General features: G+C 39.6%; 1 protein-coding gene across 1 annotated transcript in view; it reads left to right on the top strand.

The window, feature by feature from the left end:
- The window catches only part of LOC113646685 (heterogeneous nuclear ribonucleoprotein L-like), an 80,241-nt gene that overhangs the window by 50,532 nt on the left and 11,975 nt on the right, over positions 1 to 17,734 (top strand). The window contains exons 3-9 of the mRNA XM_027153105.2: positions 3,508 to 3,745; positions 5,688 to 5,773; positions 7,918 to 8,014; positions 8,154 to 8,226; positions 16,578 to 16,649; positions 17,113 to 17,327; positions 17,454 to 17,575. Coding sequence (XP_027008906.1) covers positions 3,508 to 3,745; positions 5,688 to 5,773; positions 7,918 to 8,014; positions 8,154 to 8,226; positions 16,578 to 16,649; positions 17,113 to 17,327; positions 17,454 to 17,575 — 903 coding nt within the window. The remainder of the gene's footprint in view (positions 1 to 3,507; positions 3,746 to 5,687; positions 5,774 to 7,917; positions 8,015 to 8,153; positions 8,227 to 16,577; positions 16,650 to 17,112; positions 17,328 to 17,453; positions 17,576 to 17,734) is intronic.

The following is a 17,734-nucleotide window of genomic DNA, read 5'->3' as shown; positions in this document are numbered from 1 at the left end:
TCTATGGTACTTGGAAAAGACATTTTAAAATCATAGAGCTTTATATAAGATTTTATATACATTATATATATATATATACACAAACACACACACACACACACACACACATACACACACACACACACATAATATATATATATATATATATATATATAATATATATATATATATATATATATATATATATATATAAAAACCAGAGTAAAAACCATAATATATAAAAACCAGAGTTCAGCTATTGCTCAGGAAATCACATATTCAGAATCTGGCTATGAAAAGGCCATGACCTAGTGGGGGGGGGGGGGGGGGGTTTTCCTCATTTAGAGGTACTTGTTGGATGATAAATGTAAGTGTTGATATGGTCAAGTATTTTGGAAATGAATATAATTGAATATAAAGTTTGGCAGCAGATTGCTGTTATAAGAAAAGTAAAACATTTTAGGATTTGTTTTTGCAGGAAAACTAATCCTGTGTCATGTTCTGCGTCAGAGAACATTGTTGATTATTTCCCTACAACAGAACACCATGTATGTGCCGTAAAAAAAAATTCAGTTAGGTTAAACTCAGTTAGGTTAACTTCAGTTAGGTCAAAGTTGCTGTAACAAAATCAAAATTAACAACAAATTATGATGATGATAATTTATAAGTCCTGTCCTCTGTTTAAAAAAAATCATATTGAGCTTTGAATATTCAACATTAAAGTTTTTTCTTTCCTTTTTTCTTTTCAAACCGAACATACCGGTTATATACAATGAATTTTAAAGTGTTTAGGAGATTTGTAGAGATATCCAGGAAAACAGTTGAGCTGTACTGTATCATGAAACATTATGATCACTCAACCCCTGCCATTAGATATGCTGGATAAGGTCAGCGTGTGATAATGATGTTCGGAGGGTATCGGATGGCACGGGATTAGGCCCGATGCTTCTTTCCGGTACAGCAGAGTGGAAATAGAGTTGCGCATTAGTGTATTTTTAGGACCCTGTAAGAAGGTCTTATAGGAAGCGGCAGGGATGTGACATTGTATTTAACTTCCCAGAAGTGTCACGTTAACCGAAGACTGCATAGAGAGTTAGAGTATGGAGGCTAAATGCAGGAAACAGGAAGTACAGTAAGTAGTAATTAGTCTAAAGAGAAGAAAAAGAACAGTAGTCGATTTAAAGAAGAGATGATCTCAGTTTGGTGTGATGACTGTTCAACTCTCAGATTTGCACTGGTGTAAATTTCAATTTAAATACCCCTATGCAAATACCATTACCCTTTCCTCAGGATTTCCATGAGCTTCCAATGCAAATTGTACCAGTTAAGGCTCCAGGATGAGATGCTGCAATCATGTGAAATATTTTTTTTTGTATATACTGAACCCTATGAGGATTCCTGGTACTCTTCTGTCTGAAACCCAACATGTCTTTGGGATGCACATGAAGCCCAAATGGTGCCAAAATAAAATTTCTGTCAATTCTGTAGGATCTCATGTAAGGAATTAAACACATTACAGAAGAGTAGTGCAGGTTTTCACTTCATATCAAGTTTTCTGATTTGGTTACTAAGGTAAATTTTATTAAAGAACATCTCATGCATTTTTATTTTATTATGTTATAGCAGCTATAAACAGTTCCTCTCAATGTTTGATGTGATTAAATCCTCTCCATATCAACAACTAGATGCTTTTCATTGTTAGATTTAGGCTGAATGTCCAAAATGCAAGCTCCTTTAATTTGCAATACAAGCCGTCACTATAGAAATGATTGTACATTAGAAGAACTTTTGAGAATTCAACAGAAATGTGGTATAAAGCAGTGGTCCCCAACCCCCTGTCTGTGGACCAAATGGTACCGGGCCGCCCAAGGAACATTAAATTATTTCCATTTTATTTACTGTGGTGTATTTCTCTGGGGTTTGTCCGTCTTTCCATGGACGAGAGGTTAACTGAGAGACGTCACCTAAAGCCGCACCGATACCGCGCAGGCGCAAAATATGATATCGGTCCGGGTTTAAGTGACGTCTGGAGCTGAGCGGCTGCGAGCGGCAGTGGTGTTGTAGCTTTGGTGGAGAGAGAAGGTGTGTATCGCTCTTCTCTCTGTTCACCGGTACTTTGTCATGTTTAACAGTGCTTGGTGTACGTGTATATTGTGTTTGCTCAAATTTAACCCACATATTAGCAAAAATGAGCACGAAACAGACGTCGTTAGAAGTTAGAAACTCTGTCGGTGTTCTGGATTAAAGTCATGGCGGAATACCCTCAGATTGTCACCACAGCACTTAAATCCCTATCACCATTTCCGACATCCTATCTGTGTGAAGCGGGGTTTTCTGCAGTGACGGCAACCAAAACAAAACAACGGAATAAACTGGACATAAGCAACACACTTCGGGTGTCATTGTCTCCTATTACCCCAGATGGAACCGTCTCGTTGTAAAGAAACAAGCTCAGGGTTCTTATTGATTTAGTGTTGTAGTGAGTTAAAAAGGCATGATTAAATACAATCAGGATAACAGGGCTGAGGGGAGGTAATTACCTGGCTAACTCTTATCGCTGTGTTAATGAGAAGTATGTTCATTTGTATGTAGTTTTCTTATTTACATATAGGCAAAGATTTGATCAAGAACGAATAGCTTGTTTACTGCTAAAAGAAGGCTTGCTTATCTCTTCTGATTTGGCATTCAGTCCTGAGGTATAAAAATAGAAAAAATATGGAGTTTGTCACTTATTAAGGCAATTTTGGAAAATTCAACTGATAAAATCATTCTTACATTAACGTGGGTTATATAATGTGGTTAAAGAAAACGAAGGAATAAATGAATAAGTGAACGAATAAATAATGAATATATATCGATAGATAGTGGACTTGTGGCCCAGTTCTAATCAAACTCTAAAAACATCACTGATTCTGCATAATGTCTGTATGATGTATATTCTACATAACAGACTCACCTATAAAAATATAGTATAAACTCTAAGGATAAATTCCATGTGGAGAACAACACATTAAACCATTAAAATCCAAAATGTTTCACCAGTTTTTACTGGGCTCGCATTAAAGTTTCCAACTAGAATCCTGTGGTAATTTTCCGTATGGGACATATCTACAGCGATAAAGCCGAAAGTCTTTTAAATGCGGTTCTTCAAAAGATCTTGGAGCTCCCAAAGAAAGATTCAGAGTCAGAATCTATGTCGTGAGCATGACTCCGAGACCACTTAATCATGAGGATGGGCAGAGGATGCAAATCTTATAATCAAAATTATTTGTATGTCATGCAAAGCAACACTCTGTCTCTGATCTCGGAGGTGTACAGAGAAGAACAGACATGTATTTTCACAGCTCACTGACTGTTGTGATCTTTCATTTATCAGCCTTCTGCCATATCATCAAAATCCATCTGGCCAAAGTTTTGGTCCTAAATTAAATGCGATCCATATGTCATTAAATTTAGTTTTATGTACAGAGAGGAGAGGAGGATTAAAGAATAATATAAAATGCTTTCTTCTCCCATGTCTCCCTGCAGCTACGTGATGATGATGCCGTTTAAGAGGCAGGCTCTGGTGGAGTTTGAGGACGTCGAGAGCGCTGACCGTTGCGTGGCGTGTGGCTCCAGAGAGGCTGTCTACATCGCGGGACAACAAGCCTACTTCAACTACTCCACCAGCAAGCGCATCACACGGCCCACAAACGCAGACGACCCCAACAGTGGAAACAAAGTGTTGCTGCTCTCCATTCAGAACCCACTCTACCCCATCACTACAGTGAGTGTCATCCAGTGAAATGCACCGTGTTCTGTTTGACTGAGCAGATTCTTTACAAGTAACTCCAGAACCTGACAATCTGTTTTAAAATCTTTTAATCTGTTTCTAACAATGCATTAATTTGATAAGTGACATGTAGTGGTAGCATTACAATAACAGAAACATGTCCCAGATTATTAAGGCAGACATCAAGTGTCTAGGTACAGTATAAAGAAACATCATTCAAACAAAAAAGTAAGGTAAAGGATTCATCTAGGATTCGTCTAGAAATCATTTAAAATTCTGTAATTTTAAAATTTTGAAATTGTGCCATCGTATTCTGAGCCTTTTGTCACATCATATACAGATTACTTAAACAGACTTAATAGTGACATTTTTTTCGTTTCTTTGTTTTCAAAAAACTTAATGGTTCATGTAGAGGTTTGGAATCTAAAGGCAATCCTTTACAGACCTGAAAGGTGTGAAAATTCAGCCTTAAGATGATATGATTATGGATATGTCCACACTAATCCGGATATATTTGAAAACGGAGTTTACGTCTAAAAAACGATCCGCGTCCACATTATCATTTTCAAACGCTTTCCAAAAGTTGCTCATCCACACTGAAATGTATGAAAATGCTTACATCTCCCTACTGCGCATGAGTAAAGCTTCGATCTGCGTCATTTCCGCTAGGCGTTTATTTGCTTTCGACTGCATCACATGCCTAAAAATGTGTCATAGTATTCAAAAGACTTCGTCTTCACAGTCCACACTAAGACGCGAAGACGGCGTTTTCAAATTTATCCGCTTTGGAGAGCATCTTCCAACAGCTACGTTTACGTTGACTTAAAACGCCGTCACAGTGTGGACGAAAGGCCAAAAATAATAAAACGAAACGAAAACGTATTAGTGTGGACATGGCCTATGAAATGATCCTTCCTTTGCATTGAGGTTCCCATGGCAGTAAGCACCACATACATTTGTTTAATGGTTCAATGCAATGTTTTGTGTTAGACCCCAATTAGATCAGCTGTTAGTCAGTCCTGTCTGTGTTTTGACCCCCAAAAAAGACCCTGACCTTGACTTTTCTCGTTTTGCCCTCAATTAAAAATCAAGTGCTTGCATTCTGCCTTATCTCACAGCATGCTGCAACATTTTCATGACACGTTTAATGTCATGACCTTTAAAGATAAAAAAACTGAAAGAAAACGAAACTCTGCTTTGAAAGTCAACCTGAAAGATTATGGATGATGTGACCAGATGAACCTTTTAATCCATCTGGCCATCAAAGCCAAAGATGGAAGAACAATCTCCACAGATGAACGATTACAGTACCTCAAGGTGAAAAACCTGAGGCAGAAATTGAGAAGTGTGTCCATGCAGTAATTTAAATCCGTTCAAATCACACCAGGTTGCCGTGACTGTTGCACACATTCAACTCCAACACGCTGCTAAATCACCAGGGTTTCAACAACAATACAGAATCAATAACTAACAGCCTCGAAGCCTAACTCAGTCCCTTGTCTCAAGCCTGCCGGTGAGACCTGAAAACGAAACAAAGGTACTAACGATGACAATCATCTAGTGCAGTAATCTCACTAATGGCTAGTCAGAGAAAATCTCATTGATCATCATTATGTGAATTCCGGCTTCAGGAGCCACCAGACGAAGCCCCTTATAGATCAGTGTCCTGAAAAGACACAGTCAAGACTAGATAATAGGCCTTGCTTTACCGCCAGGTTAAGTGGTGTGGAGCTTTCAATAGAAATAGATCTGCATATCAAAAGGCACCAGGCTTGATTAATAAGCTGATGAGAGGCTTTGCTGTTCTGAATCCAACCTAATATAAGTCTACTCACTGCGTACTTATGTGTGATTTATGGAAACACTCTTTGTGGATGATTAGGTATCAAGTACTTCTGCTTTCTGAATTGGCATGCTCTTCTGTTTCATGTTACAGGATGTTTTATACACAGTGTGCAACCCTATCGGCAACGTGCTACGTATCGTCATCTTCAAGCGCAACGGAATTCAGGCCATGGTGGAATATCCTTATTGGAAAAAGGCATGCAGGAGAAAGAGGGGATTATGTTTGTGTGGAAATAATCACAGAATTAAAACATGGAAATTTATTGAATTCAACTATCTAAGTTAGCATGAGATTCTCTTCTGTGTATTTATTATACCCTGGGATAAGAAAATAGCTGCTCAGAGTGTATGTTGCGCTAATATTAACAAAAGGTACCTCACGTACTGTTACTGTCCAATCCTAGCTAATAGTTACTAACTAGCTTGCTATCAAGTCTAGAGTTATTATTATCAGTAATAATGAATTAAATAGAGATTGTTTTAACTCTGGAGATAAGATGAGCAATTGTTAGCTTCTCAGATGGGACAAAACAATATTAAATGGTGAGCTAATTAGCATAGCTAGCTGGCTAGTGGCTAGCTATGCTAATTAAAACCATCATTTTTTTGCTTTTGGTTTGTTTAATTACATGCAGCATTAATGAGGATCTACATATTTTTACTTCATTGTAGGTTTGATCTATATGAACAAATGTAAGACGCCACAGTTAAAGTGGGACCTCACAACAATAGACAAGTTGTGTCTTAATTAAATTGGCTTACTAGTCTAGCTTGTCCTCCATTTTAGGTTTTTCTCTTGTAAACATATTGATCATGAAATTTCTTGAGGTTGTTTGGCTTTACTTTGAAAATAGAAAGCTCTGCTTTGACCAAAATATACCACAAACTTTTTTGGCCATATTCCCTTCACATTACGTTCACTTTCGATTATATGTAAAATATGCACTAGCATTTAAAATCAATGCAAATCCATTGCTTCAGCCACTACGTTGTTGTAAGGAAGTTATACTTAGCTTATTTGCATTTTATTGTCTATTTACTAAGGTTTTATTTTTGATATTGCCTCTGGAATGGATAACAGATTCTAGACCCCCTTAAGTCTTGAGCAGGCCCTGTGCAAATTTATTGAGGCCAACATGAACTGAACAAAGTGAAGTCTAACACTGATGAGCTGCTCAGCTTCACTGGGATACAACTTTTGCTGAGGGAGAAAAAAAATCTCATCAACATGACGTTTCTTTTCATCTGAGTCTCATGCATGTAGGTTACTCATCAAAAGTGCCCTCTCTGATTTTGCTCTAATTTACACAGTAGCTTCAAAAGCTACTCGCGTTTGGACGGATATTACATAGTGAATATCCTGAGGTATTTGAGCTTTATTAGCAGTTATACTGCTACAGTCTGTATCTCGCATACCCATATTACAGCCCATCAAACTATACGGAAGCCAGAAGAGACTTCAGTATTGCCCCTGTAGAAATCTTGCTTAGCTTTGCCTCCATGTTTCCAACTATGCCTTTCTGAACAGTGGCTTGAGCATATGGACTTGCAAAATGTTTAGACAGCGTTAGCTTTGGCTTTGACTTTGTCTGGCCACTATACAGCCCACATTGTTGTGTCTCTGGATTACTGTCCCCTGCCTTTGTTTACTCACAGATTTGTGCTTGTGTTGAGAGTATATCTTTCTTTCTCTGTTCTTGCCAGACGTGTTGTTAATCTTTCATTTTACACACGTCTGTGTTTATTATTGCAGAAGCGTTAATAATAATAGAAACATTTGAAAGTTTCTTGTGAGAAAGTGAACAACGGAGAATTTTTTTTCGATCGGCGCTGCAGAAATGCCTTGCGCTTTGAATATTTAGACTGAATGTCTTAAAATATGTATTATCATGTACAAATGATTATTTAGTTAGTGCTGGCTCCGTTTTTGCAGGTGATTTTTAGACAAGGGTTTTTTATTATTATGTGCACTGTGAAATCAAACCATAAAGCAAGTACTATACAAATACTATACATAGACATATCTTCTTTAGGGTTGTGTATAACCAAATTATTCACCTTTTCTGCTTTGAAATTCTCAGTTCACAGTAACATCGGGATTTTTTAAAGAAAGCTTTTCCCTGGGTATATTTTGAGAGCACACAATTCCTGCCCAAAATATGCTGTCTATTTTTTTTACACTTGCCTTTCAAATTGAAATCAGACGTGCATAACTAGTTATCAGTTCATGCCTAGTTTTTCCGTGGCTTGAGTCCTAAATGCTCACATGCCTGCAGTGACTTGGGGTTTGTTATGATTTTCCTTGACTGGCTGTCCTCCACATTTGAATCGGTCCAGAATGCCCAGAAGGCCAAAGCGGCCCTCAACGGAGCCGACATATACGCCGGCTGCTGCACACTGAAAATCGAGTACGCTCGGGTAAATCTGCAGCGCTCACACACACACACACATACTCCAGCACACACTTACACACAGTCACACACATACACACACACACCGGTGGAGCCTAACACACATGCACTGCCGCTGTGCTTTCTCTCTCCCTCCCTCATTTTAGCCCTCACGCCTCAACGTCATCAGAAACGACAACGACAGTTGGGATTACACCAAACCCTTTTTGGTCAGACGAGGTAAGAAACTGGTCTGTGTGTGTGTGTGTTTGTGTGTGTCTGTGTGTCTGTGTATTTGTGGGTGTAAAATCATGGCCCTCATCTACACTATGTCTTCCACATGTTTCTGTATGCATGTGTGGGACATTTCTTTATCCTGTAATTATTTCTGTGGGGTTACAAAAGTCACGAGAGCCAAAAACTGCTTTGTGGTCTAAAATGACATCCTTTCAGCTGGAAGTACATTTACATTTATACTTATTTCCTTTGGGAAACACTTTTATTCGACGCAACCTCCAAGTGAGGCAGGATACAAACCAAGCATCTATATGGTAAATGACAACAAAGATATAAGAGCTGCAGAGCAATATATATATAATATACAAAGCTACATGTAGATACACTGAGAGAGTCCCAAGCACATAGACTGGAGTAAAAGAAACATGAGGAATATAGTTGAAAGAAATAATAATAGGTGTTTTCACACAGACCCATGCATTCCACTCAAAAGACCAATTGCAGTTGCCATAAATTAGCTGTCATGAATTCCCAATTTATAATACATGGAGGAAGATTCCTCGAATGCCATATATACATGCTGTTTGATATGTTATAAGTGGCAGGCCAAAAACATTGCCTAATCATAACTTTAGTTAGCAGACAAACAAAGCTAACAAATAATGGTACCCCACTCGCAGTTCTGTAAGTCGTCTGTCTCCAAAAATGGACAGGTTTCAGATTTCGGAAAACAATCTGGAGAAAGTACGAATAATTAGTTGGCAAAGTAAGACTCAAGATGCTAAATTTGTGGTGCGGTTAATGATCTTTAAAAATTCCATGAAAAGCAATCTTGGAAATTTGGTAAAAGTCTTAGAAAGGTCAAAAAGCACGAAGAACCATGAAGAGTTTTGAACTGCCAAGTGCCTGCAGATGAGGTTGGGTCACATATTCCAACAGATTTATTTTTTTTTTATCAGCTTTATATTATAAAGATTAAATCTGTAAGATCAGTAGAGGATGTGAGATTTTTAGAGTGTATTGTTTTAGAAATGTACAACTAGATGCTTAGTACCAGACACCCAGTCATAGATTGAACAACACATGCCTAATATCATGTGATAACCATGACATTGGAACTAGGGGAAAATATGTGACACTGTATAATTGTTAACCCCTGATAAAGTATGAGCAGTGTGAAACGTCACACAAAGATAATCCAGGATTCTGTTTACCTGGAGTTTACACTGACCCTGGTGGAACCTGATTCAAGTGTAAAAAGCTCATATGAATGTTAGCTGGTCTGACCTTGATTGTCGTACCCACAAACTAGAGAGTGATGTAGTATTAAGTCAAAGGGATTTTGTACCTTGAAGGTTGAGCTGAGATGGCAATCCTTCATCCAGGCTTATATGTCTGTGAGGAATGCTGAAACCAACGTGTCCTACTTAAAGAAGTACGGGTCGAGTAGACCTTTGTCAGCATAGCCTGCAGTAGAGGGATATTCCTTTCTTTGTCCTCCTTTACTTCTTTTCCTCTTTTGTGGCCTTGAAGACTTAAAAGTACATGACTAGGAAAAAGTATCCAATGGTTTAACTGGAGAAACAAATCATAAAACTCTTATCTTGTGCTAATCCTCTATTGTAGACTTCTGATTTTTTTTCTAGTTACTCTGCTTTCCTGTGTGTTGTTGGATATTTGGTATCTCTAAATTGTCTGTAGTGTGTGAATAGGGGTGTAAGTGTGTGTCTGTGCACTTGATGGGTTGGCACCCTGTCCAGCGTTTCCATGCCTTGTGTCCTGAATCCCATGGGAGAGGCTCCAGGCTTCCCTTGACCCGACCCTATGTAGGATAAGTGGTACAGAAAATAGATGGATGGATAGATGGATGGTGCTAACCCTGTATTGTAGATTTTTACATAATAATTTTAAGGGTTACACCAGACCAAAAGTTCTATATTTCTAAGTTCTGTCTTTCAAACTAGTTAAATCAAAGCCTCCATTTCAGGTGCACACTATGGCAAATTCCTCAGGTAAAAACTCATCAGTTTACTTAGAAAGAGTAAACCAGGGTAGATATTCTGGATAGAGAAGACATTGTGTTCAATGGTTGTTTTTTGGGGCCATTACCACTAGCTCATTATCTGCATGAAATGCCTTATTGACTATTGTATCCTCAAATGGTTTACACCAGTCCACAATTGCAGATACCTGAGACAGGTCAATCATCGTTTGCAATAAAATAACGTAGACACTTGGCACAGTCATTTACCACCATATAACTGATAATGTCCCCTGAAAAAGCAGCCATATTCATATTCAGTATGACCTTGTTGACCCAAATGCACACTCCTGGCTCATGGTATCAAAAGGCTGTGTGAAAGTAATGGAAACTGGTGTGAATGGAGGGAAAGAATGCATCAAAACGCTGGAAATTGCATGTTGAGTGGATAAAGAGGAAGAGGAGGTGAGACAGTCTTGGAAACAGAAGAAATGCATTGCAAGGGCATAACACCATGTGATTAGACAGCTTACGGATGGCCTGGATCACAGCGGCACTGCTGTAACCGCCGAGACCCCTTCCGGTTCTCTTCACAAATAGACGATAAACAGTGTTATCACCAGAGGACCAGTGATGTTCAGCAATCGACTGGAGTCTTCTTGATGGGTTTCGAAGGTCTGTTTGACTTTGTCTGGGGTGTAGAGCTCTCAGCGGGTTGTCAGCCACCATTGGTTTGTTATTGAGGTGCAGAAGGGATGCTGGAATTTGAATGCTAATTGAATCAGGGACTGCAGGAATAAATAAAAGGGTATTAATGGAGCTGCCAGCAATAAAAGGAATGTCTCGCTCTGTCTCATTCATTCCCTCCCTTGCTGTTTTTCTTTGCCCGAACACAGGTATTTCAGTCAGCACTTTGTAAAATTACAAACATCATGAGGGAGTACAAGAAATGCTCATCAGTGGCCTGGATGTATAATAATGGAGTCCATATGCACAAAGCATCAAGAAAAAATATCCTCAAAGCTATTTTAATAATCTATTTTTTCTTCTTTTCCACAGTCTTAACACATACTGGCAGCGTATTGATTATATTTCAAATCATTGACTCCCTTTAGAGATTTCTTTGTTCTACACCCACTTAACTGAACCCACCCCTGCCTTTTTCCTAACAACAATTTCAAATGGTGCTTGACCAAATTCAAGGCCAAATCAACTCGGATTTAATGGTGCAATCGGATGGTAAGACGGTCCAATCGTTAAACGAGCTCTCGGGTGAAAATTAAAACACTGAACCGAAACCGAAATGAAAATAAGAACAGAAATAATGATCTCCGAAGCTGTGCGAACAGGAGATAAGTAGTGCAGGACCTCGGCATTTGCCGTGCGAAGGTCACCTTGAATCTTAATAGACCCCCACCCTCACTGTGAGGAAAACAGAGGCTGGCTGTGCCCACAAACTCCCACCGCTAACCACTCATTTTGTAGCAATTAGCACCACTCTGCATGACTTCTCCCTGTAGGCCTCCAGAGTTAAGTCGAGAGGGAACATAAAGAAAAAGAAGAGGAGAAATGGATAGGAAGATGGAGCATTCTGTTCTGCTCTGTTGTGTTCTCCTTCCAGTCTGACAGGTTTGAGAAAGACTTTGTTCCTTCTCTTGCTTTGAAGTGGTGTAACAATGCCTGGCGCATTGCATCAGTGCGGAAATTCTCATCACATGCGTGCTGTATTTGTTTTTTGTAAAAATCTCAAAACGGCACAGCATAACAAGGCAGTCTTTTTTTTTTTAAACAAGACATCATTTTCCTCCATTTGTGAAACCAACTTCTGAAATTTGTGTAATTGAACTATAAAAAGTCAGGATTCTCACGCACTTTATCAACTTTAGCAACCTCCATCCTGCTGCTTGTGTTCACTTTTATAATGAAAGTGAATGTTGAGCTCATTGTGCCATTGTGAGCCCAAACAAACCGTTACAAACCTTTAAGTGAAGGAACAGGTCTTTTTTTTTTCCAGCGTTGTTCGCTGTGCACAGTTGGATTCTCATTACTTCATGCATATTTCCATTACTGGATCACAGCTTGAAAAAATCCTTTTCTTACTTTTTCACTTTGGTTTGTCCTTTTTACTGATGCAGTGTCCTGACGTGGCTTGACCTGATTAGCAAAGAAGACATGACAGTTAAAACAATGTTTATATGAGCAGCTGTAAGACACTATTAAAAGAAACTAGAATGTACATTTCCTGAGGAAAATGTGAATGGTGCTTGCACGTGGCAAGTTCCCCGCATCGTGCTGAGTGTTTTGATACACGATATGTCCATGTTGTGCTTACGTTTTGATTTCGCTTATTTTGGGGGCGGGGCTACACGTGACATCAGTTCCCCTCATCGGGCTGAGTGTTTTGTTATACAGTATGACATGTCCATGTTGTGCTTATTTTGGGGGCGGGGCTACACGTGATGTCACGTGAATACCCGGTGGGGTGCCATACTTTTGGACAAAAGTTGCTACTGAAAATAAAACTTCGTCCAGAGTAAGGTCCTAAAGGAGCTGGTCGAGTTTGGTGCAAATCACTCGAAAAATTGCCGAGTTATAAACCTCCAAAATTTATAATGGAAGTCTATGGAGAAAAAAAGCCACTTTGAGCTTCCGTACCGGAAATTCCGGACATCCGATCGCTTATAAAAGTCATAGCACACCTCTCCTCAATGAGCCGGTCGATTTGACACCTCATTCATGGGACTAGGACAAAAGCTGCGGGATAAGTTATGCGCCGAAAAAGTGTCCGGCACAATAACAAGAATGTTGCTTTGCAAGCACCATTAAATATGCATTAAAACTGTCCATGGTCCTGTTTGGCATTTGGCCTCCTTCTTGCCCTTCCTCCTTGTACCTTCTTTTTACTCTAACTAGTACTAAGCCGAAATTTTACATCAAGTCGAGCTTTACTGCCATTGGTCCTGAAAAATCTTATTTTTTATCTTTAATCTTATATTTTTTTAGAAATGCTCTAAAAAGTGGAAGATATTTTTAATAAAACCATCAGCAGGATCCTATGCTCTCTTTGCTGTGACTGGGGTTGGATTTCCTGGCAGGGAGCAAACCCAGGCAGAGAAGAGTTAACTCTCATTGCTGGTCCTGAGCCCGGATAAAATGGGAAGGTTGCATCAGGAAGGGCGTCTGGCATAAAACATGCACCAAATCTAATATGCGAAACATGTGGGTTGCAGCTCTGGCGACCCTGAATAGGGAGCAGCTGAAATACCAACAATGAAATTACAAATTGGTAAAGCTCTGTCTACTTATATGTCGTCACCCACTACATTTTTCGGCATTAAATTTCTAGGTGCATTTGTATTTAGACATGAGCTACAACGCATTTCTGACCAAGAACAATGGTTTTATTTAATTTAACTATTATTTGTATAAAAATACAAGAAATTTCAAAGAAAGCACAGAGTCTTTTGTCTTGCAGAATAGACTGCTACAGAATGCTGAAAGTCAAGTCAAGTCAAGAAGCTAAATGACAGAGTTAAAGACTTAGTAAGTAATCCTAGTCACATAAAGTGCATCTGTGCAACCTGATGCAAACAGTACAGGACAAGACAAACAAGAAAGTGCAGGACAAAAGACAGTGCAAACAAAAACTACAAGACATTACACAAGAGACACAAAACAGAGCCGACCAGTGTAAATACTGTATGTCAATCAATATTACCTGTGCAAAAATACTGGATTGAACACGTTAGTATTATAGCAGCAGTTAAATGAGGTATTGTAAAGTATTGTACTGTATTGTGCAAAACAGCAATCAACTGAAATGTGAGACAGAATGTGCAAAGAGCAAAAAACAGTGTGCAAAAAACAGCATGTAAACAGTTTGATATGATGGTGCTGTAGACATGGATGTTAATTGGAAGAGTGTGTATTTGGTGTGGGTCATTTTTATAATGGTAAGAGAGATGATTGACCAGAAGGTGATGATTCATGTGCTGATATTGTTGATATCTTTATCTTTAAGAAGGTGTTTAGGGAAGGAGTCTTTCAGTCCATAAAGTTGATTGTGCATATGTGTGTGTGTGTGTGTGTGTGTATGTATTGTGCTCAGTACAGTTCAGTTTAGTTATTGAGGAGTCTGATGGCTTGTGGAAAGAAACTGTTACACAGTCTGGTCTTGAGACTCGGAATGCTTCGGTACGTTTTTCCAGACGGCAGGAGGGTGAAGAGTGAGGGGTGTGTGGGATCATCCACAATGCTGTTGGCTTTGCGGATGCAGGGTGTGGTGTACAGTAAATGTCCATGATAGAGAGAAGAGAGACTCCTTCTTCAGGATTCTTCTTCAGAATCGTTTCAGCTGTCCTCACTATCCGCTGCAGGGACTTGCGATCCAGGACGGTGCAGTTCCCAAAACTGACAGTGATGCAGCTGCTCAGGATGATTTTAATGGTCCCTCTATAGAATGTAGTCAGGATGGGGGAAGGGAGATGTGCCTTTTTCAGCCTTCGTAAGAAATAGAGACACTGCTGGGCTTTCTTGGTGATGGAGCTGGTGTTGAGTGACCAGGTGAAGTTCTCCGCTAGATGAACACTAAGAAATTTGGTGCTCTTGACGATCTCTACAGTTGATAAGTCGATGTTCAGCAGAGATTGTTCACTCTGTACTCTCCTGAATTCAACAACCATCTCTTTAGTTTTAGCAACATTCAGAGACAGCTGTTCTCTGTATGATGACTCGTCGTTCTTGCTTATGAGACGAACCACGGTCGTGTCATCGGTAAACTTGATAATATGGTTCGATCTGTGCATTGCTGCACAGTCGTGAGTCAGCAGAGTGAACAGCATAGGACTGAGCATGCAGCATTGAGGTGCTCCAGTACTCAGTGTAGTGGTGCTGGAGATGCTATTCCCGATCCAGACTGACTGAGGTCTCCCAGTCAGGAAGTCCAGGATCCAGTTGCAGAGGGAGGTGTTCAGTCCCAGCAGGCTCAGCTTCTCAAACAGGTGCTGAGGGATGATTGTGTTGAATGCTGAACTGTTGAACTAAAGTCTATGAACAGCATTCATATGAACTGGAGACTCCTTCCCTAAACACCTTCTTAAAGATAAAGATATCAACAATATCAGCACATGAATCATCACCTTCTGGTCAATCATCTCTCTTACCATTATAAAAATCTGTACGTTTAATGAAATCCTGAAGGTTCTGCTTTGTTAAAAATCTAGGTTGTTAGCATCACACCTTTGAAAATAGACTTCTGTCCCTGGTCTGTACTCACGTTCATCCTCTGCAGTGATAAAAAACAATTACTGTCGTGTCGTCAACAGATTAGATAAGAATCCTCATGTGCATGACAATAATGACGATGAGACCCACAGTACATCCCTGAGGTCTACCAGTGCTCACTACTCGTGGCGTGAACTTAACATTATCGACTAAAACTATCATTAACTCGGTAAGAAAGCCGTTCCCATTTTACGCTAGTTAATGTCTTGTTAATGAGTTTGCCAGGTGGAACAGATGTGGGAGAAAAAAAACTGCAAGCCTGCAAATAACGTCCTAGGAACTTAAATTAGAAAGTCGGAACCCGAGTAATGTAACTTAGCATCTTCCGTTTCCTCCTGTGTCCTTGACTAATTAGAACTCACATCCTGTTTACACAACTGTAACCTGAAATAGTGATGAAATTTGTTGTAATGATTTTAATTTGGTTTGTTTCTACTCAAAGGTACAAAATTCAAATCAATCAATTTTGCACTCATATATCATTTGCTCACGATTTAAAAAAAAAAAATAATAATTATTTCCATCATAGAAAGTCTAAGGCTGTTACTATGGAAACGGTAACATTTTTCAAATGGGATTGAGATTGAGTGCATTAATATAAAATTAGATGCAAAATGTATCACATATCCTGAAATGATGTCCATTGTCAGACATGTGATGAAAATAATTAAAGATAAGATTTAGTCAGTGTTCAAAATTTCAGTTATAGTTATCGCAAAATATTGAAACTCAGAGAAACGGTAAAGTTTTGGCCTTGCAGTAAATGGACTTAACAAAGTGTGCTATATTAAAAAAAGAAAACTGACAAATAATTATCTGACTGTTTGGCTACATGATCGGTTCTCTTTCACTTTTGTGGCCCTTCACTTCATTTCACATCTTATCACACTTCACCTCTAATCCCTTTTTTCTGTCTGTCTATCCCTGCCTGGTTTATCTAGGTGTGATGATCGTTTGTGTGTGTGTGTGTGTGTGTGTGTGTGTGTGTGTGTGTGTGTGTGTGTGTGTGTGTGTGTGTGGTCTGTTTGGACTCTTTAGCACTTTCACACCCCCATTGTGCTTCTTCTCTGCACATGTGCTCTTATTTCAGAACGTGGTAAAGGTAGACAGAGGCAGGCCATCCTGGGGGAGCATCCGTCCGCCTACAGCGACAACGGTTACGGTCAGTCTCTATTACTCTATCTCATCTTGTCTTTTTTTTCTCTCTGTCACTCTGCAGCTGTTTCTCAGTTTGTATGATTAAGCTTTCTCACCCTTTGTCATGCAGATAAGTGGGAGGTAGAAGAGAAGGAAGAGAAGGATGTTAGAAGGGAGGGACAGATGATATGACATATTGAGGGAAGGAGGGAGAAGTAGGTAGTGTTCTGCTAAGCACGGTGTAATTAGCAGGACCTGCAAGGGAAGCGGAGTGCATCAGACTAGAAAATAGTGTGTAATTTCTCTTGCTCGTTCGTTCTTTTTTTATTTTGTCATCATCGCACCAGGATTTTAAGAGCTGCCTTTTGTGACGGACATTTCTTTCTTTCTTTCTTTCTTTCTTTCTTTCTTTCTTTCTTTCTTTCTTTCTTTCTTTCTTTCTTTCTTTCTTTCTTTCTTTCTTCCCTCCCTGCCTTATGGCTATCCAGGGTCACACTGCCCCCTGCTGCCTCTGCCCAGTAACTCCAGGTTCAAGAGGAGTTCCCACGAAGTGCCCGATGTTGTAGCCTACCCTATCCCCCAGACCTCCTCCTACGTTGGCCACTCCTCCAGCTCTGTTGCCATGGTGAGCGGCCTGCATCCCAGCAAGATGAACTGCACGCGCATCTTCAACCTCTTCTGTCTCTATGGTAACATTGAGAAGGTGAGTGGGCCATGAGAGGAACTGCTGCAGTGTTTTGTCACTCCTGACTTTTCCCTAATGAGGGCTGAACCAATAAACAATAAGCTATGAAAGTCAACAGCTCTGTGTACGTGTGTTGGTTTACAGGTGAAGTTCATGAAGAGCGTGCCTGGAACGGCTCTGGTGGAGATGGGCGATGAGTACGCGGTCGACCGTGCCATCACACATCTTAACAGTATCAAAGTCTTCAGCAAGAGGCTTAACGTGTGGTACGGATGCCCTTTATTTTATCCAAGTGCATTTACTTATCATACAATCTGTCTAAATATGCAATGTTTACTGCCTTTGAATCAAACCCTTAAATGCTCTACTTTTAGCGGTGTTGTATAATCAGTCGAAAACTGCAGGAAGTGAACCGAACACGCTGT

This window comes from Tachysurus fulvidraco, chromosome 2 (assembly GCF_022655615.1).
Source record: "Tachysurus fulvidraco isolate hzauxx_2018 chromosome 2, HZAU_PFXX_2.0, whole genome shotgun sequence".
NCBI classification, from domain to species: domain Eukaryota; kingdom Metazoa; phylum Chordata; class Actinopteri; order Siluriformes; family Bagridae; genus Tachysurus; species Tachysurus fulvidraco.
The sequence above is the reverse complement of the archived record's forward strand: the minus strand, read 5'-3'. Positions and strand labels throughout refer to the sequence as shown.